General features: G+C 36.5%; 3 protein-coding genes across 4 annotated transcripts in view; all 3 read left to right on the forward strand.

Annotated features, from left to right (window-relative positions):
- The window catches only part of LOC126075173 (natural killer cells antigen CD94-like), a 164,379-nt gene that overhangs the window by 70,609 nt on the left and 69,233 nt on the right, over positions 1 to 24,537 (forward strand). The window lies entirely within an intron of this gene.
- LOC126075174 (natural killer cells antigen CD94-like) overlaps positions 1 to 24,537 on the forward strand; it is a 188,129-nt gene that overhangs the window by 20,433 nt on the left and 143,159 nt on the right. The window lies entirely within an intron of this gene.
- On the forward strand, positions 8,514 to 20,628 carry LOC126075179 (natural killer cells antigen CD94-like). The gene is made up of 4 exons (XM_049882467.1): positions 8,514 to 8,544; positions 9,437 to 9,587; positions 19,231 to 19,335; positions 20,562 to 20,628. The coding sequence occupies exons 1-4, from the start codon at positions 8,514 to 8,516 to the stop codon at positions 20,626 to 20,628; spliced, it is 354 nt and encodes a 117-aa protein (XP_049738424.1).

The raw sequence follows: 24,537 nt of genomic DNA on the forward strand, positions 1-24,537 counted from the left end.
AGGTTCTAGAGGTGTGAGTAGGTTGTGTGGCTGGCTGCTTCTCCCTGAGGAAACTGCTGCTGAACACTAGTACCACCCCGCCACTACTGCTCCAGGAATGGTGCCTGAGGGCTCCCTGTGATTCAGGTCCGGTAACTCCTCTCCATTTCTGAACAGTCTCTTCCTCCCTCTGCCCCTCAGTTCGTTGTCTAAGCTTGCCTTTGATGCTCAGGGCTCCCAGCTCTCCACAAATATATTCATTTCACTTGTTTTTTCAGGTCTTTGTTGTAAAGATGGCTTGCCAGAAGAGTCTGTCTATTCTGGCATCTTGGCTCCGCCTCTTATCAAGGCATTTAATTGCATGTTTGATCAATTTCAGACCTAGAATTTGATAAAAATCTTCAATTTCTTCATCTTTGAGATAGTGGTTGGTGCATAACTTTGAATAATAGTCATATTAATTTGCTTTCCTTGTAGGGATATAGATATTATCCTATCGCTGACATTATACTTCAGGGTAGATCTTGTAAATTTAATAAAGTCTAATTAATTTATACTTTCTGTTTTACCCCTCTTTCCCTCCTCTTTTTTTTTTTTTTTTTTCTTTTGTTCTTGATTTGGAAATGTCTTTCTATTCACACAGTCATGAAGATATATATTTTCTTTTGGAACTGATATTTCAAGTTAATATTTGTATGCTTATGATGTGAAAATTAAAGATCAAAATTACTTTTATTTTATTAAGCATCATTTAATGAAAAGATCATTATTTTCCCCCACTGAATTGCAGTGATGTTTTTTCAAAATCAAGGTTACCATACATTTGGCAGTCTATTTCTGGTCTCTCTTCTGGTCTGTTGATCTATCCTTGAGCCAGTACTATCCAAAACCTAACCAAATCAATCTCATTGCCATCGAGCTGATTTCAACTCACAATGATCCTATAAGACAGAGTAGAAATGTCCCATATGGTTTCCAAGGAGCAGCTGCTGAATTCAAACTGCTGACCGTAGGTAGATGATAGGTAGACTAGAACAGATTTGACAATATTGAACTTCAGTATGATAACCTTTAGAAATGAGATCAACAGGACTTTTTTTTTTAATTAATTTTTTTTGTGCTTTAAGTGAAAATTTACAAATCAGGTCAGTCTCTCATACAAAAATTTACATACACCTTGCTATACATTCCTAATTGCTCTCCCTCTGATGAAAGAGCACAGTAGTTCCCTCCCCTCTCTCTCCTCATGAACAGGACATTTTTAAAGTGAACACTTAACATCTATATAGAAAGAGATTTGAAGAAAATGATCAAACCAAGTATTCCAATAGGAAAACGTACAGAATACCCTCTATTAGACTTAGATTTTCAGTAATACATGCAATAGCTATGAACCGTTGAAGTCCCAAAATTATTCTCAAGCCTTGAAATACTTTTAAACTTTCTTTTGATGTAGGACATATTTAACATATTAAATATTTACTTTGATGTAAAATTCAAGTTTTCGGGATCATAACAGGTACAAATGAACCTAATAAGCAATTGTGACAATTACAAAATTATTACTACATGACTTCTGCCATCCTAGTGTGTCATAGTGTGGAGACAATTGCACAAAACTAAGCAGAAGGTGATGACTAGTTGACATAGAAGAGTAAACAGCAAGATGAGTACTTGAGAAGAAGAGACTAATTCTTATTCAAAAGTTTGGGAAGTTTTCTTGAAAGAGGTAGAATTTGAGTCATACTTTAAATAATTACCTGATAATGATGGGGCAATATAGCAGAAAAAACATATACACTAGAAAAAGAGACATGCTTGATTGACAGCATGAAGGTTCTTAAGAATAGGTCACGACTGAAGAGGTAATCTAGGTGTCCTCGTGAACATGGAGGTAGAAGTCAGGGAATATAAAGGCGTAAAAAAAGGTAGATTTTTGTGAAACTGGGAGAACTTCCCATAGCAGGCAGAGAGTTTGACTTTTCTTCATTATGCGGTGAGTATCAAAGAATTCAACATGTGCCATAAATTTGTCACGGTAATCTGTAATTTAAAAAAAAAGTTTAATTGAGTAATTGTTCCAAAATCATATCCCATAACAACTTATTTTCTAAATCTTTTTTGTGTTCCAATGATTTTCTGTTTTTAAAGATATTGCCTTAGGTGAAATAGGTTCCAAATCGTTCAAAGTTTAATTGTAACTCAATCTCTTTATGCACCCTCTATTTCAGTGATGGAATTCTTTTGCTCCATGAATTCATAAAAAAAACTCTTGTGTTGTCTTCAATATATTTCTGTTTTGCAGAAATGAGAGAAGAAAGGGTGACTTACTCTGAGTTGCGACTTCAAACTTCATCCCAGTGGTGGAGAAGAATGCCTGAAGTATCTGGAACCAAAGGGATCAAGTGTTTTGAACCTATAGGTATATGGCTTTTTCATGTTTGTTTGATTTTACTTCATATTTTAAAACGATGCCTAAAATATGTATTAAATTAAACGTTGCAACTGCACATGCAGACTTTTCCACATAAATAAAAAAAAATGTAATCTTTAGATCCTTAAAATGCAGATTATCACTTTTAAAAATTACACCACCTTCAATATGGTCTTGGATGCAGATATTAAATGTTTTTCAAGTGAGTAAATATGTATTACGTAAAGTGATTTTATTTACCACATTTATTCGCTGTAAGATATCAGAATCCCAATACTGATAATTTGAGAAATAAAGAAAATTAATCATGGATTCACCCCTTCTATGAATTTGTGGCTGTCTTATTTATATAATTTTCAAAAACACACCTGCCATCATCACGTGTTCAATTTTTTTTTTCATTTAGCGTTTTATCATTATAATGTTTCTATTTTACTACTTTAATTTCATTTTCACCATTTACTGGCCACACATGATTATAGGCATTTTGGGCAATAGCCCTATCATTTGAGTTGTTGTTTGCCTCCGTATTTTAACTGACATCAATAGCACAGTGATGAGCACTTTGTGCAATCAACCTTTTGAATATCTAAGTATTGAACTAATTCTTTAGGAGAGATTTCCACTAGTGTAAATACCTAAGTGTGTGAGTGATATTCTGGTTCTTGTTACATATTGATAAAATGACTTTTTATAATTGTGTAACAGCAACAAAAATAAAATCAATTAGAAAAAAATTGTTCAAATCGTAATGCCACTCATCTGTGTCTTTTCTTTTTAATTTTTTTTAACATTAATCCACACATGTAGAAACTGGAGTATATGGAATTAAGCACTTTACCTCAAGAGGTGGCAGTCAAGAACCTCTCAAGGTATCAGGCTCAGTTAGCTGGCAATGACTGTTGGGTTGCAACAGGCCACACAGCCCACGCTTGGTAGATGTTCTGTGTCAGGGTTGATGACTTATTATAAAGTTAGAAATTTCGAAAAAGGGAAAAAGGAATTATATCAATAGATCTATCAAAAATAATATTTGGATGAATTTTCTAACTGTTTTTATATTGAATTGAGTGTATACGTATACTACATACACACACACACACACACACACACACATATATATACACACACACCACACCTATTGCCATTGAGTTGATTCTGACTCATAGCAACTTTACAGGACAGAGTAGAAGTGCCCCACAGTGTTTGCAAGGCGTGGCTGATGGATTTGAATTCTCAACCTTTTGGTTAGCAGCAAATCTCTTAACAACTGTGCTCTAATATACGTGTGTGTGTGTGTGTATATACATATATAATATACTTATATACCCATACACATTTATATACAAATACATATATATACATATATATCATTTAAAAAGATTAATAACTTTACTTCTAAAATTATTTCTGGTTTATTCTAAAACTGTCATTTATTATGGATATGTAGAAAAAGGTAGATTCATATTTATATATTTATGCAATTAGAATGTTACATATTGCAAATATAAAATGTGAATAATATTTCTCTGTAATTACTTTATATCATAGGCAGTTTTCAAAAAATAATATTGTTCTTAACACAATTATGTATTCTTGACACTTTCTGAATATAACATACTTGTGCTCAATTATGTAACTTTTCTTCTTTTTGATATATAAGATTTTACAATTTCTCTTCATTTTTATTACAGTTATGATTATCATGTTATTGTATATCACAATGAAAATTCATCCTTGTAAATAATCATACCACCTTTCTCATTATTTCCTTAGAGTAAATTTTAGAAAAATTTTGATTCAAAGAATACAGACATAAGACGTGAAAGTCAACATTTACTTAACTCAAGATTTTTCCAATATTTTGAATATTATTTCAGTTTTCATTTTAATGGCTACATAATATTCTATAACATATCGTACTTGACCTAATACTTTTTAATTGTTGAATGTTTGTTTTTTAAAATTTTTTTCACCTTTACAATTTTGAATAAACAATTTGGAAATCTTAGAACTTGAAACTTTTTTCCTATTTATAAATATTAAATTCCATTTCCATAGTTGGTAACAATTTATAAACCCACATGTCATGTATTATATATTATGCTTTCACAGGCGGAGTAGTAAAATTTGTAATCTTTTATAAGTGACAAACTACATCTTATTAACTATGTATTTATTTTTATATAAAAGAAAAATAATCCTTTTTTTTTGGCCATTTGAACTTTCTGTTTGTAGAATAAGCTAATCAAGCCCAGTATCCTTTTAGTTGTTGGAAATTTTCTCAATTTCAAATTGCTATATTTTAATTTTATCTTCTTTTTTTCTTTCTCTTGTTTACTATAGGAATACTAATAGTAACTACTTAATAGCATTACAGGGAGGGTTAGAGGAGATAACGATAAGAATTCCAACCAAAATGGTTTTCAGTCAGGTCATAATAACCTTCACATTGCTAAGTCACCATTGACCATTTCTCAGACTTAACCTGCTGACTACACGTGTTTCTGGTTTAACTGAATGTTTATCTCTGAGGGTATTGATTATAGCTTTTAATGATTATTTTTTGCCCCCTGCATAGTCCTTAAAGAACCCCAGTGCTGTCGAGTTGATTCCAACTCATAGCGACATAGTCCTTATTTCCCCTAAATTCAAATTTTTTTGAAGTTATGAACAGTCTATCATTTTGGTAGCTCTCAAAAAATATCTAGTGTTCTTTGAGTCTCTCTTGCTCTTAAAAAAATGGATGTAAACGTAATGGATGAACATAAGTGTAGGGTAAATCTCAAGTCTCAGTAACATTACTCAGACTGGTAATTTCTCAAAAAAAAAACCTTTTTTTTTCCAGTGTCATATTTTGTACCATTCATTCATGTATTCATTCTCTTATCAAGCATTTATTGAGTTTCTACCATGTACCACATACTCTTCTGGCTCTTTGGTATAAAAGAGTGAAAAAAAACATATATCTCTGAACTCATGGTGATTCCCTTCCAGAAAGAGAAGACAGAAAGCAAACACAAGTATTTAAAAAAAGTGTCCTGGGGTTTGAAGGACAAATCAATTTGGTTTCGGTTCTAATCTTCAGATACTTGAGTTTCATTTTTCTTATTCTGCACAATAAGAGCAAACATTTCCTGAGTGTTTACATTCTAAGACACTAATATTTGTTGTCGCTATACTGTTCTTGTCTCCTCCATCCTTTCATACTTGGTTTTTATACCATTTTATTCCCTTAACACCAAAAAAAAAAAAAAAGAAGACCCTTGCTGTCAAGGGGATTGTGACTCATGGCCACTGCATGTGTTGTACAGTAGAAGTGCTCCACAGGGTTTTCTTGGCTGTAGTATTTGTGCCAGGCCTCTCTTCCACGGTGCTGCTGGCAGGTGTGAACAGCCAACCTTTAGGTCAGTAGCTGAGCACAAACCATTCGTGCCATCCAGAGACTTACCATTAGTTTAAAGAGGTTTTATGATGAGAAAGTTACAATAGGGTTGGAGATTAAAAATCCTGAGTGGATTTTTAAATCTTTTCTTTTTAGTGAGTTCTATTAAGAAATAAATAAATTCATAAATGGGAATACAATCTGATTTTAACTTTTTGACCTCCAAGTATGTGTGTGTGTGTGTATATGTGTTTGTGTGTATATGGGTGTGAAACTGTAACAGTAATGAGAAGATGTTCTGGTTCTACTTTTTTGACCTTTGCCTCTCCTGGCTGATCTAAATGAGGCAGAGATGGGAAACACAGAAATGAGAGGTGGTTAAACCAACCACTTTGTCCAAAAGAAAAGAGATAAAAATCTGCAGAAAATATAGACACAGAGCGCTGGGCTTGGTTTGAAATATATGGCACTTGTGCTCTGGAGCAGGACTGCCTGGGTTTCAAATTTAAGCACCTTGGACAAATTACTTGGCCCCACTGGACCTCAATTTTCTCAGCTACCAAGGGTCTTTATAGTATATTCCTTATCAAGTCGTTTTAATAGTCATGAATTACTATGTGTAAAAGGATTTAAATTGTATTTTACACAAAGTGAATATTTATTATGATTAAAATACAAGCCTGTGTAGATATATTATTCTAAATAGATTTATCTTTGTTTATTTTTTTGGTATTTTCCAAATATATTTTCTAGATAACCATGATGTTAAAACATATTAAAAAAGACTTCCTCTCACTTCTCTGGTGCTAATCATAGGGTTCGTTTTACAAAAGTACAGTGAGAATTTCCTGTTTTGTGATATCCAGAGCATTTTAGAAGCTGGTCATTTTACAGCTCCTTGCTCATACTACACATATGTGGCTCACCAACAGATGATCAAGAACATTATTTAAATATGCAATTTTTCTTTTTAAATTTCCTCATATGCACCTTTGAATTCCATAGCCTCCAGCTCAACTCTCTGATCTAGCGGCGCTCTTCTCCAGACAATACTCTTCTGGGCCTTCCCTGCATCAGCCTTGGAGCATCATTGCTCATGGCAGGTATGCGTTCCCCCAATAAGATTATACAGATACTACATGTCCAGGAAAGATATCTCAGGGACATGACTAGTGTCAGGGCAGAGCTTTAAGAGAAATAGCATAAATGCAGTGAACGTTTTTAGGCTAGCCATGTGCCTGTATTTCCACATTGATTTTAATTTTCTGATTGTAAATTCTCTAATCTAGAAAACATTTTGTAATGCCCTTTCAACAGGTTTAAAGAGTTGTTTTTGATAGAGGTACTGCTAAATTCTGAAAAAGAAGAAAATTTATGTGTTTAAATGGTGATCATCTTAATTCTATCACAGAAATAGAGAACGCCAAATATTAATGACACAATGGTTCAAACTGTTTATTACAAAATTGGCCATTTGTATTGTGATATCCAAAGATCACCCCGATTTAGAATTTGACTCATTATACCATTGTAATTAAATCAACACTCTTTGGGGGTGTGCTGATGTTAATGCAGAATCACCTAAGATTGATCCTGTATTTATATTGGATGATTTGTTCTGGGGGAAAGTCCATAAGCAAATAATTTTGGGTAAGAGAAAATGTAATGTTCTTGTTGTAAAGGTTGTTTATGTGTCATAATTCAATGTAGTGGAATACAAATCCAGCTCTCCATTGTATTTAGCCATGCATTGGTTGTGGAACGTCTCCAACCAGGTCCAGAGTGCTCCTATCTCATCTCTTCGCTATAATACCTCCACAGAGCTATGAGGAGGAAGACATTTCTCAGAGCAGAGCCTGCATTAAGATTAGCAGAAGGACACACTTCAGATAGTGTTATTGTCCGTAACAATGACAGAAAGTGTTAAATGAAAGACTCTGGGCCTAAACCCAAAAACCTACTGCTGTCGATTCTGACTCATAGCAACCCTATGGGACATAGTAGAACTACCCTACAGAGTTTCCAAGGAGCGCCTGGCAGATTTGAACTGCCAACCTCTTGGTTAGCAGCCGTAGCACTTAACTACTACACCACTGGGGTTTGGTTTCCCCGGGCCTAAAAAAAAAATTTTTTTTTTTTTTTTTACCCTTTAATTTGATATCTTACTCAAGAAATGGATACTTACTTTGACACTGTGAAAAAATAATGTTATTCTTGAACCCTCAATTTTCTCATCTTCCCAATAGCAATCATACTTTTCACTTTTTTATTTTGTTGAGAGAATAAAACTAAATGTCTGTTATGTAAGTTCATAAAACAGAAACTGAGCCTATTGATCTCTTCTTACTGTAGAAGGTTCTTTACCAATTAAAAAAAAAAAAGTGGTAAATTTGCTTTACTGTCTTCTAGAGATGGAGAGGATAGCACAGAAAATGTATGGATAGTCTCACTGAAGAATAAAGTACACCACATAGAAACCTTGGCATCGGGTGGAGTCCTGAGTTGAATGTCTATCTTTCAATATTTCATTGACAAAACAACTGTGTTATAAAATCAAAAAAATTTTTGGAATCTTTCTAATTGGCTTCTGTTTTTAAAAACTTTAGTCTCTTTGTTTGTTCTTTAAGTCTTTGCCCTATTTCTCTTTTTCTAGTTTTTCAGACCACTATATGGAGGTTGATTTCTGGAATCTTAGGAGGAATATGTCTTTTGCTGATGGCTGTCTTGGGAATTTTATTGAATAATTGGCAAGTTTCTCCAGGCAAGTATTTATAAAGATCAAAACCATGATAAAACCATTTAGTAATAAAGATTTTATTTTACTAATGTGTAATATTTTGTTATCTCATGGCTTCACTTAAATCTGCACCGAATTAACTACATTTCTAATTATTTCTTACAGTATTCTCTCCAGGACTCATCATAGAACTCCAGGGAGGTAGTCTCCATACTCCACTCATAGCAACTTTATAGGACAGGGTAGAACTGCCCCATAGGGTTTCTAAGACTACAATCTTTCTGGGAAAAGACTGCCACATCTTTCTCTGACCGATCAGCTGGTGGATTCAAATGACCAACCTTTCGCCTTTCAGTTAGCAGCTGAGCACTTTAACCACTGTACCACCAGAAAAACTTCAATGCACTTTTTTCTTTTCTGAATCAGGAAATATGTTAAAATGCTTTCTCCGTTAAAGACTATCCTTGATCTAGTTACCCTGTGTATACTGCAGAGCTCAGCTTTGGGATCTCTTCTGAAAAAACTGAAAGAAAAAAAAAAAAAGACTTTTCTGGCTTTCTCCCATCCCATGTCCTACTATATGCTGTCTTAATGTCATGAATATATTTTGTATACTTACCAAAGGCATCATTAAATGTAATTAATACGTGATTGGAAATTATGTAATTCTGACCAGAGCTCTAGAATATAAACTCCATGGGGATAAAGATCATTTCTGACTTGGTCACATTAATATTCTCTGAACATAGCCTGCTGTGGTGTAAACATATACAGTAGATTCTCAAAGAATAATTTGTAGAAAATATGAATAAAAAACAAATGATTTTTGAATGAGTAAATAGCATTGAAATTTTTAAATGTTCAGAGCCATCAATCATGTTTTGTTTTGTTTTTTTCTTAGACTCTGACTGCTGTTCTTGTCCAGAAAAGTGGATTGGGTACCGATGCAGCTGTTACCTCATTTTTAATGCAGAAAAAACTTGGGCAGAAAGTAGAAATTTCTGTGCTTCTCAGAATTCCAGTCTACTTCAGCTGAAAAGCAGAGATGAATTGACATGTACTTTATTTTCGTTTCCCACATTTTTTTTCACTTAGAAAAATACAGCATCAAAATAAGCTGAACACTTTGACTCAACTCTTTAGTCAGAAAGCCCACGGGTGGTTATATTTTCTCAAAAATAAACAACCCAGAACACCATTAACAGATTGCTATGTAGGTTTAATGGTAAATTTGCGAATTGGGGCAACACACAACTTACTGTGGAAATGAATACTCCAATTCATACAAATTTCAAAGTGCTTATCTACAATTTTATTAGTTACTTTGAGCAAAAAACCTTTGATAGGCTGAGTGTGCCAGAGTAGATCAATCCTGTAAGAGAGCGGTATGTGCTGCAACATCATCAAAGCTGAAATAGAAGCCTTGCTAAGACAGTCACAGAATCCGTGAGCCGTAGTTAAAAGTCCTGAGGGCTCCTGGAAACAGGACATGTTCATTTACCTTTCTGTGTTTCAGTGAGCCTGATCACCTAGATGCAATTATGTGAAACAAGGCAAGCTGCTTCTAAAGGTTAGTTATAGTTTAAGACATACTATAGGCATTAAAACTATATATATATTTATGATTATACAGCACATAGATTTCTAACATTTAATAAGATGACTTTGTCTTGTGGGTAAGAGAACTCTCTCTGTTCCCATAACATAAAATTTATAATTTTCTTTCACAATTTGAAAAATGATCTATTAATTCCCTGTACCTTTAAACAATTATTATAAACCTCATAAAAATCCCCAAAGATTTACATCATGGGAATAAAAATCAAGATGTTAGATAAAGTGCAAAAAAACTTTTCAGTGAAAACTCAAAAAAGAAATGTGAGATCACTACTTTTACTCATTCAAGCAACCAACCTAATGACAGTACTCTTTACTTCTTTTAACTGAGTTTAATTTCTTTTGTAATTACCTAGCTTTAGTCCTATCTGTGGGATATATTGTGGAACCAACATATCGGATATGGAATGGCACAAAAGGTTTGCACTCAACTGCTAATCTAAATGTTGGTGGTTAAAACCAACCAGTGTGGAAGAAAGCCTTGGAAATCTTCTTCCATTAAGATTCCAGCTGAGGCGGGGCCAAGATGGCTGACTAGGTAGAAGCTACCACGGATCCCTCTTGCAACAAAGACTTCGAAAAACAAGTGACTCGATCATATACATGAGAATCTACAAGCCCTGGCCATCAAACACAAATCTAAAGAGTTGACCTGAGTGACAGGGAGTGAAAAGCCACACCCTGGAACTGGCATCTGGCTCCACAGTCTTGAGCCCTCGTGGTTTCCTGGTGCCGAGTGGCAGGGCTGATTGAGGCTTGCTGTGGTGGGCCAGGCATGGGACACAGCCCTAACCCCTAGCCTCCTGGGGTAACCTCGGTAGAGACTCAGCCAGCACAAGCAGGCTGCACACTGATGTCGCTAATGGGAGAACGAGCAACCATAGAGAAGGAGCGACTGTTCTTGGAGCCTGGAGCTAGTGTCCCAGTCAGAAAACCTTGGTGCCAGGCTTTGGACTGGGCACAGGGGAGCTGAGCACGGCTTCCTGAGATGGTGCAAACATGGGATGCAGCCCTAACCCCTGAAATGACCTCGGGAGAAGCCCAGCCAGTGCATGCAGGCAGCGGAACAATGGGACTGAGAGGAGGAGGAGTCACCAGAGGCAGCAACTGGTTTTGGAGCCTGGAGTGTGGTGTCCCAGCCAGGGAACATTGGTGTTGGGCTTTGGACTGGGAGCGGAGGAGTTGATCACGGCTTCTGAGACAGCACAAGCACAGGACGCAGGCCTGACCTCAGGGGCAATCTCGACCAAGCAAGATAAGTAACTTTGTCTATATTCCTGGGTGCTACTCTCTCCTATCTGTCTGATCCCTTCCCTCCCTTCCCAGGTGGCTTCGTTAACATTCGAATTTCCTGGGCCAGGGAGTGAAGTGCTCTGGGTGTTTTTTTTTTTTTTCGCTTTTCCTAACCAATTCTCCTGGCCTGAGAGAAGCAGCTACTAAAAACCAGGGATGACAAATCCTTCCCTGATTTCCATAAATTGGAATGTAAATACAAAACCAGCTCTAGCCAAGCATATGAGATGCGCAGTCTTTGGCTTTCATCCCTACAGGGAACAAGGTGGCTATTATAATGCAAAGGAAATTCTGATAGAGATCTGACTGTAGTTGTTTTAGCAGATAACTGGAAAGACAAGTTTTCCAGGTCTGATATCTCTACCTATTAAACAGAGCCCTCACTGATCCACAACGGGGAACTGAGGGCTGAAGCTCTACCCAAACCACGTAGCCACCTGCCAAAGGGGTCTGAAGATACTGATGCCTACCAATCTTCGGAGGTAGATGCATTGGGTGCCTAAGGTACAGCTGCAGAGCCCACCCACCAGTGTTTTAGAAATAGAGACACACCTACCTCACTGGCACATGGGGGAAGGCTGTCAGCATCCTGCCCCCCCCCCCGGAGTGTGACCCTCTGCTGCTACTAGAATCTGGTGCACACAACTTTCTCCACTACCCCTCGAAGTTAATAGGTGACAGTCTACACCACACACTTGGTGACCGAAAATCAGAACACCTAAGCTGATTCTATTCAAGAATAGTGAATGGACTCTTAGGCATATATATCCAGTAACAGCCCAAACCAGCTGGTAATAGGCCATAAGTGATTCAAAGGCTACAACAATCAAAACAGCGCAATCTAGTAGCCCATCTACGTATATTGAAAGAAAACAAAATGAGATAAGACTCAGTGAGCAAATAAAAAATAAATCATTACAATAACTTATAGATGGCTCAGAGACAGCAATCGATATCAAACCACATAAAGAAGCAGACCATGATTGCTTCTACAACTCCCCAAATTAAAAAATCAAAGTCTTTCCCAAATGAAGATACAATCCTGGAATTGCCAGATGCAGAATATAAAAAACTAATTTACACAATGCTTCAAGACATTAGGGATGGCCTCAGAAATGAAATAAGACAATCTACAGAAAAAGCCAAGGAGCACACTGATAAAGCAGTTGAAGAACTCAAAAAGATTACTCAAGAACATAGTGGAAAAATTAATAAGCTGCAAGAATCCATAGAGAGACAGCATTCAGAAATCCAAAAGATTAACAGTAAAATCACAGAATTAGACAACTCAATAGGAAGTCAGAGGAGCAGAATCGAGCAATTAGAATGCAGAGCAGGGCAGTTGGAGGATAAGGCAACTGACACCAATATAGTTGAAGAAAAATCAGATAAAAGGATTTTAAAAAATGAACAAACCCTAAAAATCATGTGGGACTGTATCAAGAAGAAAAACCTGCCTGTGATTGGAGTTCTGGAGCAGGGAGGGTTAACAGAAAATACAGAGAGAATAGTTGAAGATCTGTTGGCAGAAAACTTCCCTGGCATCATGAAAGGTGGAAAGATATCTATCTGAGATGCTCATCGAACCCCATATAAGATTGATCCAAAAAGAAAATCACCAAGACATATTATCATCAAACTTGTCAAAACCAAAGATAAAGAGAAAATTTTAAAAGCAGCCAGGGATAAAAGAAAGGTCTCCTAAAAAGGAGAATCGATAAGAGGAAGTTCAGACTACTCAGTAGAAACCATGCAGGCAAGAAGGCAATGGGATGACTGAAGGAGAAAAACTGCCAGCCAAGGATCATATATCCAGCAAAACTCTCTCTCATATATGAAGGTGAAATTAAAAAATTTGCAGATAAACATAATCTTAGAGGATTTGCAAAAACCAAACCAAAGCTACAAAAATTGCTAAAGGAAAGTGGTCAGAAAATCAATAATATCAGATACCAACACAACACAACACAAGATCACAGAACAGAATATCGTGATATCAACTCAAATAGGGAGATCACAAAAACAAATTAAGATTAATTTTAAAAAGAAACAAAAATGCTCAAAACAGGGAATCATTGAAGTCATTATCTAAAAGATCACAATAATCAAAAAGAGGGACTAAATACAGAAAGCATAGATCTTCCATATGGAGAGGAAAACAAGGCGATATAGGAAGATACAAGTTAGGTTTTTACTTAGAAAAATAGGGGTAAATATTAAGGTAAACACAAAGAGGTCTAATAATTCCAAAACTCAAAATAAAAACCAAGAAAAACATAACGACTCAGTAAACATAAATTCAACTACTATGAAAATGAGGAACACACAATTTACAAAGAAAAACTTCTCAGCACAAAAAAGTAAGTGGAAAAATGAAATTGTCCACAACACACACAAAAAGGCATCAAAATGATAGCACTAAACTCATACTTATCTATAATTACTCTGAATGTAAATGGACTAAATGCAGCAATAAAGAGACAGAGAGTCTCAGACTGGATAAAGAAACACGATCCGTCAATATACTGCCTACAAGAGACACACCTTAGACTTAGAGACACAAACAAACTAAAACTCAAAGGATGGAAAAAAATATATTTGAAGCAAACAACAATCAAAAAAGAGCAGGAGTGGCAATATCAATTTATGACAAAATAGACTTTAAAGTTAAATCCACCACAAGGGATAAAGAAGGACACTACATAATGATTAAAGGGGCAATTTACCAGGAAGATATAACCATATTAAATATTTATGCGCCCAATGACAGGGCTGCAAGATGCATAAAACAAACTTTAACAGAATTGAAAAGTGAGATAGTCACCTCCACAATTATAGTAGGAGACTTCAACACACCACTTTCGGAGAAGGATAGGACTTCCAGTAAGGAGCTCAATAGAGACACGGAAGACCTAATGGCTAAAATCAACCAACTTGACCTCATAGACTTATACAGAACACTCCACCCAATAGCTGCAAAATATGCTTTTTTTTCTAGTGCACATGGAACATTCTCTAGAATAGACCACATATTAGGTCATAAAACAAACCTTTGCAGAATCCAAAACATCGAAATATTACAAAGCATCTTCTCAGACCACAAGGCCATAAAAGTAGAAACCAATAACAGAAAGATCAGGGAAAAGAAATCAAATACTTGGAAACTGAACAATACCCTGCTCAAAAAAGACTGGGTTATAGAAGACATTTAGGAGGGAATAAAGAAATTCACAGAATGCAACGAGAATGAAAACACTTCCTACCAAAACCTCTAGGAAACAGCAAAAGCAGCGCTCAGAGGTCAATTTATATGATAAATGCACACATACATAGAAAAGAAAGAGCCAAAAACAGAGAAGTGTCTCTACAACTTGAACAAATAGAAAGTGAGCAACAAAACAATCCATCAGGTACCAGAAGAAAACAAATAATAAAAATTAGAGCTGAACTAAATGAATTAGAGAACAGAAAAACAATTGACAGAATTAACAAAGCCAAAAGCTGGTTCTTTGAAAAAATTAACAAAATTGTTAAGCCATTGGCCAGACTGATTAAAGAAATACAGGAAAGGAAACAAATAACCTGAATAAGAAACAAGATGGGTCACATCACAACAGACCCAACTGAAATTAAAAGAATCATATCAGATTATTACAAAAAATTGTACTCTAACAAAGTTGCAAACCTAGAAGAAATGGATGAATTGCTAGAAAAACACTACCTACCTAAACTAACACAATCAGAAGAAAAAAAAAAAAAAAAAACACCATCAGAAGTAGAACAACGAAATAGACCCAAAACAAAAAAAGAGATTGAAAAGGTAATCAAAAAAAACCCAATAAAAAAAAAAGCCCTGGCCCAGACGGCTTTACTGCAGAGTTCTACCAAACTTTCAGAGAAGAGTTAACACAACTAATACTAAAGGTATTTCAAAGCATAGAAAATGATGGATTACTGCCTCACTCATTCTATGAAGCCACCATATCCCTGATACCAAAACCAGGTGAAGACATCACAAAAAAAGAAAATTACAGACCTATATCCCTCATGAACATAGATGCAAAAATCCTCAACAAAATTCTAGCCAGTAGAATTCAACAACGTATCAAAAAAATAATCCATCACGACCAAGTGGGATTTATACCAGGTATGCAAGGTTGGTTCAATATGAGAAAAACCATTAATGTAATCCACCATATAAATAAAACAAAAGACAAAAACCACATGATCTTATCAACTGATGCAAAAAAGGCATTTGACAAAGTCCAACACCCGTTCATGTTAAAAACTCTCAGCAAAATAAGAATTGAAGGTAAATTCCTCAACATAATAAAGGGTATGTATACAAAGCCAACAGCCAACATCTTTCTAAATGGAGAGAGCCTGAAAGCATTTCCCTTGAAATGAGAACCAGACAAGGATGCCCTTTATCAACACTCTTATTCAACATTATGCTAGAGGTCCTAGCCAGAGCAATTAGGCTAGACAAAGATATAAAGGGCATCCGATTGCAAGGAAGAAGTAAAATTATTTCTATTTGCAGATGACATGATCTTATACACAGAAAACCCTACAGAATCCTCCAGAAAACTACTGAAACTAATAGAAAAGTTTGGCAGAGTTTCAGGTTACCAGATAAACATACAAAAATCACTTGGATTCCTCTACATCAACAAAAAGAACATCGAAGAGGAAATCACCAAATCAATACCATTCACAGTAGCCCCGAAGAAGATAAAATACTTAGGAATAAATCTTACCAAAGATGTAAAAGACCTATACAAAGAAAACTACAAAGTACTAGTGCAAGAAACTAAAAGGGACATACATAAGTGGAAAAACATACTTTGCTTATGGATAGGAAGACTAACATAGTAAAAATGTCTATTCTACCAAAAGCCATCTATATATACAATGCACTTTGAATCCAAATTCCAATGACATTTTTTAATGAGATGGAGAAACACATCAGGAACTTCATATGGAAGGGAAAGAAGCCCCGGATAAGTAAAGCATTACTGAAAAGAAGTAAGTGGGAAGTCTCACTGTACCTGAATTTAGAACCTATTGTACAACCACAGTAGTCAAAACAGCCTGGTACTGGTAGAACAACAGACACATAGACCAACAGAACAGAATTGAGAATCCAGATATAAATCCATCCATATATGAGCAGCTGATATTTGACAAAGGCCCAGTGTCAGTTAATTGTGGAAAAGATAGTCTTTTTAACAAATGGTGCTGGCATAACTGGATAGCCATCTGCAAAAAAATGAAACAGGACCCATACCTCACACCATGCACAAAAACTAACTCCAAATGGATCAAAGACCTAAACATAAAGACTAAAACGATAAAGATCATGGAAGAAAAAATAGGGACAACTCTAGGAGCCCTAATACAAGGCATAAATAGAATACAAAACATTAGTAAAAATGATGAAGAGAAACAAGATTACTGGGAGCTCCTAAAAATCAAACATCTGTGCTCATCTGAAGACTTCACCAAAAGAGTAAAAAGACCACCTACAGATTGGGAACAAATTTTTAGCTATGACATCTCCGACTGGTGCCTGATCTCTAAAATCTGTATGATTCTGTTAAAACTGAACCACAAAAAGACAAACAACCTATTTAAAATTTGGGCAAAGGATATGAACACACACTTCACTAAAGAAGCTATTCAGGCGGCTAACAGATACATGAGAAAATGCTCTCAATCATTAGCCATAAATGCAAATCAAAACTATGATGAGATTCCATCTCACTTCAACAAGGCTGGCATTAATCCAAAAAACACAAAACAATAAATGTTGGAGAGGCTGCGGAGAGATTGGAACTCTTATACACTGCTGGTGGAAATGTAAATTGGTACAAACACTTTGGAAATCTATCTGGCGTTTCTTTAAAAATTTAGAAATAGAACTACCATACAACCCAGCAATTCCATTCCTCAGAATATATCCTAGAGAAATAAGAGGCTTTACACAAACGGATATATGCACACCCATGTTTATTGCAGCACTGGTTACAATAGCAAAAAGATGGAAGCAACCAAAGTGTCCGTAAATGGATGAATGGATAAATAAATTATGGTATATTCACCCAGTGGAAGACTACGCATTGAAAAAGAACGGTGACAAATCTGTGAAACATTTCATAACATGGAGGAACCTGGAAGGCATTATGCTGAGCAAAATTAGTCAGAGGCAAAAGGACAAATATTGTATAAGACCACTATTATAAGATCTTGAGAAATAGTTTAAACTGAGAAGAACACATTCTTTTGTGGTTACGAGATGGAGGAGGGAGGGAGGATGGGAGAGGTTTATTTACTGATTAGATAGTAGATAAAACTACTTAAGGTGAAGGGAAGGACAACACTCAATACAGGGAAGGTCAGCACAACTGGAATGGACCAAAAGCAAAGAAGTTTCCTGGATATACTGAATGCTTCGAAGGTCAACGGAGCAAGGGCGGGGTTTTGGGGACTATGGCTACAGGGGACATCTAAGTCAATTGGCAAAATAAATTCTATTAAGAAAACATTCTGCATCCCACTTTGAAGTGTGGCGTCTGGGGCCTTAAATGCTAACAAACAGCCATCTAAGATGCATCAATTGGTCTCAACCCACCTGGATCAAAGGAGAATGAAGAACACCAAGGTCACAAGATAATTATGAGCCCAAGAGACAGAAAGCGCCACATGAACTAGAGAAGTACATCATCCTGAGACCAGAAGAAGTAGATAGTGCCCAGCCACAACCGATAACTGCCCTGACAGGGAGCACAACAGAGAACCCCCGAGGGAGCAGGAGAACAGTGGGATGCACACCCCAAATTTTCATAAAAAGACCAGACTTAATGGCCTGGCTGAGACTGGAAGAATCCCAGTGGTCATCGTCCCCAAACCTTCTGTTGGCCCAGGACAGGAACCATTCCTGAAGACAACTCATCAGACTTGGATGGGACTGGACAATGGGTTGGAGAGAGATGCTGATGAAGAGTGAGCTACTTGTACCAGGTAGACACTTGAGGCTGTGTGGGCATCTCCTGTCTAAAAGGGAGATGGGAGGGTAGAGAGGGTTAGAAACTGGCAAAACGGTCACGAAAGGGAAGACTGGAAGGAGGGAGCGGGCTGACTTCTTAGGGGGAGGGTAAATGGGAGTATGTTAATAAGGTGTATATAAGTTTATATGTGAGAGACTGACTTGATTTTTAAACTTTCTTTTAGCACAATAAAAATCATTAAAAAAAAACATGTAAAAAAAAAAAAAAAGATTACAGCCAAGAAATTTCTATGGAGTAGTTCTACACTGTAACACATGCTGTTACCAGTAGTCAAAATTGACTTAATAGCAAGTAACAAGAAAAACTGCATCATAAAAATTGCCCCCTTCTTAACAAAAGGTGGAAATTTCTGTAGCGGTGTGCAGAACTTGCGTGGAGTATAGGTTTAGTAGATTATATCCATATTTACTCCTTATGATAACTTTTGATTTTCAATCAAACTTCAGTGGTGATCCTCTATGAAGAAAGTATTCCATGAAAACTCTGACTCCCTTTATAGCATATTTCACTCCAGTGTGAAGTGAGATTTTTTGGTATTGTTTTTTTCTTCATAAAGGAATGTGTCTTTTAAAAGAAATATGAGTCCTGCGACTGCACCTTCTAAATTAGAAGTTAAAAATGAATTTGGTTTGTGTGATTGATAGGCCAAGTCTGATGCATATTAATCCTACGGTTGGTTCAGGTTAGCTTGTTATGTCTGTCTTGTTTCCAAGCAGGATTTTTTGAACTACCATCAACAGTTTTACTGGCTTGGGATCTCTTTTAATGGAACAAGCGGCACCTGGTTGTGGGAGGACAGTTCTGCTCCCTCCCAGGCTCTGTATGTTTCTGTACTCAGATACGTTGTCTGTTCTTTGTGATCTTGTGTGTTCTTGTGGATCTCATCAGTGCAGGTACCACCTAGGAGCACTACAAGAAAGGTAAACTGTCTAGGGCACAACATGAGTGAAAGGAGAACGGTGCAACTAAATATGATTTTAGCCCAACTCAGAAAATCCAAGTCTTTGCTCAAGTGACATGAAAGTTGGTGTCCTGATGTCAATGAAGAACTTTTAATATATGACTTTTTGTGTTTACAAGCACACAAGCTCACATACACAGCGGAAGCCCACAAAAGTGGTATATTTCTTATTTTGATGGAGTCCAATATTCTCAGCATCCTCTCATGTTTCAAATATCTTGGTCTTGTTGTTACTCTTGTTGTTAGGTGCCACCAAGTCAGTTCTGACTGATAGTGACACTATATACAACAGAACAAAACACTGCCTGATCCTGTACCATCCTCACAATCATTGTTACGCTTGAGCTCATCAATGCAGCCGATGTGTCAATCCATCTCATTTTTGAGTGCCTTCCAACCTGAAGGTCTCATCTTCCAGCACTATATCAGGCAATGTTCCACTGCTATTAATAAGACTCTCACTGTGCAATTTTTTAGAAGTAAATTTCCAGGTCCTCCTTCATATTCTATCTTAGTCTAGAAGCTCCCTTGAAACCAGTTCACCATGGGTGACCCTGCTGGTATTTGAAATACGTGTGGCATAGCTTCCAGCATCACAGCAACATGCAAGCCATCACAGTATGAGAAACTGACAGATGAGTAGTGGATTCTGGGCTTATCTTCTATATTCATGTAAACTTTGAACATCACTGTTACTTCTAAACATGGGACTTGCAACATCATGCAGTGACAAATTGCTCACTTTGATTTATCCTCCTAGACTAGATTAGCCAATACATCTTTAAACAAAATGTAAGTAAATATATCATACATCAAAACCATTAAAGACAACAGAAATTACAACCAATCAAAAAAATCCCTGGCCTCAATCCTATGATTATGGAGATGACTCCTTTTTATGTAACTTTGTATTCCGAAATCATAAAAATTGTGACTATTAAATGAAAAACATAATAAATGAATACCTTAATATATTAATACCTCATTCAAATACTTAAATATTCTATTGTTTAATCAAAAACAACAGTATCATAAATATTCTCATTTCCTTTTCTTACGTGTCAACATTTTCTTCTTCATTGCAGATTTTCCTTGTTTCAGGCTTTGAACCCAAAGGACTGTATAGTGTATAGTCCAAACAAAGAGTTTTAGATGAACCGTGTGGGGAAAAGTATCCTTATATCTCTAAGCAACAGCTTACTTAGTGTTTCTTGGGACATGGCAGGGCAAGGGGAGCAGGGAGGTGTAATGCAGATCCAGGATTAACAAAATTAGTATCTCCACTTCCTACATAGATACAACTTATCTACTTCTGGGGTCTGCAAAATGTTCACATTTATGTCTTTTCATACACTTTACATGTATTTGAAGCCACATGCTTTAAAATTGTTAAAATGTCTGTGCCTATACCTGAAATTATAATGTATCAAGGTAAAGAATTTTGTGACTATTTTTACATTATTGTATGGGTTTTTGATATTAAATTTTATGTAGTTTTATGTATACATTCCTGTAAATTCTCTGTAAAATTTTAAATAAATTTGACTTAATATTGAATAATATATATCAATCTCATTTTAGTTCTTTGTATGGCATACTATATAGGGAAGTCTCATTCTCACCTTGCTTTCCTGAAAGTTAGTGTTTTGAGCACACACATACATAAATATATATGCACACGCATACATACATACATATATATACATACACACACACACATATATATGGAAACCCTGGTGGCGTAGTGGTTAAGAGCTACAGCTGCTTAACCGAAAGCTCAGTAGTTTGAATCCACCAGGCCCTCCTTGGAAGCCCTGTGAGGCAGTTCTACTCTGTCCTATAGGGTTGCTGTGAGTCAGAATCGACTTGACAGTAATGGGTTTTAAACATATATGTATGTGTTTGTGCCATATGTCAGTTTTTTCATAGGTGTCATTGAGGGAAATATATCTCCATTTTATACTTAGATGTTTACAGGGTTTGCATGACATTTTCCAGGGTAACATGACCCATAAATCCCTTTTTTTCTCCCATAAACAATCATAAACAAAGGGTTGGATTACATGGAAAACAATTTGTAGATAAGGACTGTCTATGAAAAACGATTGTTTGCTAATAGGTTTGTTATTGACAGGTATACAAAGACTCTTAACCATGTCACAGCGCTTCTTTCTTTCCTTGAAATTCCTTCCCCAGCCTAAAAGGAGATAATAAACTGCAGCCCAATGCAGACAATTTTCTTTTACTCTGAGAATGCAAAACTTTTCTAAACACTAAGATCAAAATAAATTTCTCATTTGACGCTATTGAAATATTCATTGTTACTATGTTCTGAAAAATGTTGTTATAAATAAGCAGATAGTGAAAAGACACCAGATGTCACTGTACATGTGTTAAGTGGACCTCAGTTTCCTTTCCCCAGGTGTTTGCTCAGGTTTGAATGACGTTGTAGTTATTGGACTCGCCATTTGCCTTGAACAAGGGCACTGGATAAGTAGGAAATTTCAGGAAAGAGAGTATGGTGACCTTCAGTGGACACTAGAGGAGGGGAGGACCCTTAAGGGGAGATATCTTGCATCTGTGGGAAGGACATAATATTTCAAAAACAAATTTATAAAAGGAATCAAACTTGGTTTGCTGTTTTCAAAGAATCAAAGGAAGAAATAAAAAAATAAAAACAATGAAAACAAATATACATAAATATGCCACTGTTGTCAAGTCGATTCCAACTCATAGTGAACCCATAGGGTTTTCAAGGCCCTCTATGAAAGTTGACTGCCACATCTTTCTTCCACAGGGCCACTGGTGGTTTCCAACTGCTGCCATTTCAGTTAGAAGCTGATGACTTTAACCACTGCGCAACCGGGACTCCTTAGATACATAATGTGTACATGTAGATGTGTGTGTGTGTGTGTGTGTGTGTGTGTAAAACCGAATCCGTTGCCATCAAGTCGACTCTGACTCGTAGTTACCTTATAGGACAGAGTAGAGTTGTCTCATAGGGATTCCAAGACTATAAATCTTCACAGAAACAGATTGCCACATCTTTTTCCTTTGGAGCACAGCTGGCAGGTTAGAACCACCAACCTTTCATTTAGCAGCCAAGCACTTAATCACTGAACCACCAGGGATTGAGAGAGAGAGAAAGAAAGGGAGAGATCTTGAGTGTGCAATTCTAATCTGATACACATGAGGGCACGATAAGTCAGAACTGACTCAATGGCAAATAGTTTTTTAAATATGTATACATAATGAGTCGGAATCAACTCGACAGCACTGGGTGGGTTTATACATATATATGTGGAAAGTGTTTGTGTGTATGTATATACTTGTAACCTGAGGCTGTAGTTATTCTATTGGAAATGTCTTTGCTGACTTTTTTACTTCTGAGTCAATGAACTAAGAAAAGAATGAATGATTTCAATATCACAAAGCATGGTTCTGGAAAACTAGAATAATTCCCTCAAAATAACTGATCCTGATAGTAGTAAAAGTATAGTTATGTCATGGATTCAATTATGTTCCCCTCCCCCTCCCCAATTGTGTGTATCAACTTGGTTAGGCCATGTTTCTCAGTATTTTATGGTTGCCCTCCATTTTGTGATTGAAATTTTATGTTGAGAGGATTAGGGTGGGATTGTAGCAGCACCCTTACACAGGTTAACTCCCTGATCCAAGGTAAAGGGAGTTTCCCTGGGGGTGTGGCCTGAACCACCTTTTATCTCTCAAGAGATAAAAGGAAAGGGAAACAAGCAGAGAGTGGGGATCTCATACCACCTAGAAAGCAGCACCTGGAGCAGAGTGCGTCCTTGGGACACGGGGTCCCCTGCGCCTGAGAGTCTCCTTGACCAGGGGAAGATTGAGGACAACGACCTTTCTCCAGAGCCGACAAAGAGAAGAAGCCTTCCCCTGGAGCTGATGCCTTGAATCTGGACTTTTAGCCTACTTTAGTGTGAGGAAATAATTTTCTCTTTGCTAAAGCCATCCACTTGTGGTATTTCTGTTATGGCAGCACTAGATGGCTAAGACAAGGACTAATCCCTTTCTGTGTCTATTCTGTCACTATTCTCACAAATTTGTTCCATCCAAATACAAAAGCTGTAGGCAAAATCTTAAAAAAAAAAAAAAAAAAAATCTTAAGCTCCTACCAATTAAGACATTTTCAATATTGGACAAAAAATGAGCAAAATTAGGCAGGTTTCTGCTGATTTGGTGTTGTCCAACACTAAAACCAGGAAAGGGTAGATCTTCTCATGTATAGATACAATGAAACACCATGCAATAATAAAGAATAATGACTAGCATGTGAAAATTAACATGGATGAATCTGGAGGGCATTATGCTGAGTGAAATAAATCAATCACAAAAGAGCAAATGTTGCATGGTACCACTTTATAAAATTTCAAGAGTAAGTTGAAGCACAGAAAGCAGTGTTCTCTGATGGCTATCAGCGATGGGAGGGGAGGAAGGGAGAATCACTAAATAGTAGACATATGTTAATTCTGGTAAAGGCAACAGAAAATATTGGAGAAGTCAGCACAATGTGACCAAGGTAAATGAAGACACTGAGGGATAGATATCTACGAGTAAAGGACAACCATGGTAGATGCTATAACATACACAATTCTGCAACAACAGTAATGACAACCAACAATTTGTGAGTGGTTATACAGGTAGATATGTATGCTACATAGGTTTGGAGGGTGTATGGGGGTACATGTGTGTGCATATATACGTATAGTTGTGAGGCTTTGTGTATACATATTTGTATGTGCTGCATGTATATTCATACATATAATAGAGCACATAGAAGGCACAGTTATGGAAACTTCTTAGACATACGTCCAACACTTGGTGGGTCTAAGTTACTGGGCTTGAGGGTCAGGACCGTAGTGCTGGGGGACAACTAGGTCAATTGACCTAACATAGTTCATAAGATAATGTTCTACATACTTGTTTGGTGAGGAGTGTCTGGGATCTTAAAAGCTTGCGAGTGATCTTCTAAGATACAACTATGGGTCCCTTTCCATCTGGAGCAAAGGAGAGTGAAGGAAACCAAAG

The sequence above is a fragment of the Elephas maximus genome, chromosome 4 (assembly GCF_024166365.1).
Source record: "Elephas maximus indicus isolate mEleMax1 chromosome 4, mEleMax1 primary haplotype, whole genome shotgun sequence".
Lineage (NCBI taxonomy): Eukaryota > Metazoa > Chordata > Mammalia > Proboscidea > Elephantidae > Elephas > Elephas maximus.

What these genes read in the sequence shown, in the direction of transcription:
- LOC126075179 (XM_049882467.1), top strand. Translation starts at nt 8,514, where the DNA reads ATGGCTGTCTTGGGAATTTTATTGAATAATT. An exon ending in GGGAATTTTATTGAATAATT is followed by an intron (nt 8,545 to 9,436) that starts GGCAAGTTTCTC and finishes TTTTTTTCTTAG; the next exon opens with ACTCTGACTGCTGTTCTTGT. An exon ending in CTGAAAAGCAGAGATGAATT is followed by an intron (nt 9,588 to 19,230) that starts GACATGTACTTT and finishes TGTTTCCAAGCA; the next exon opens with GGATTTTTTGAACTACCATC.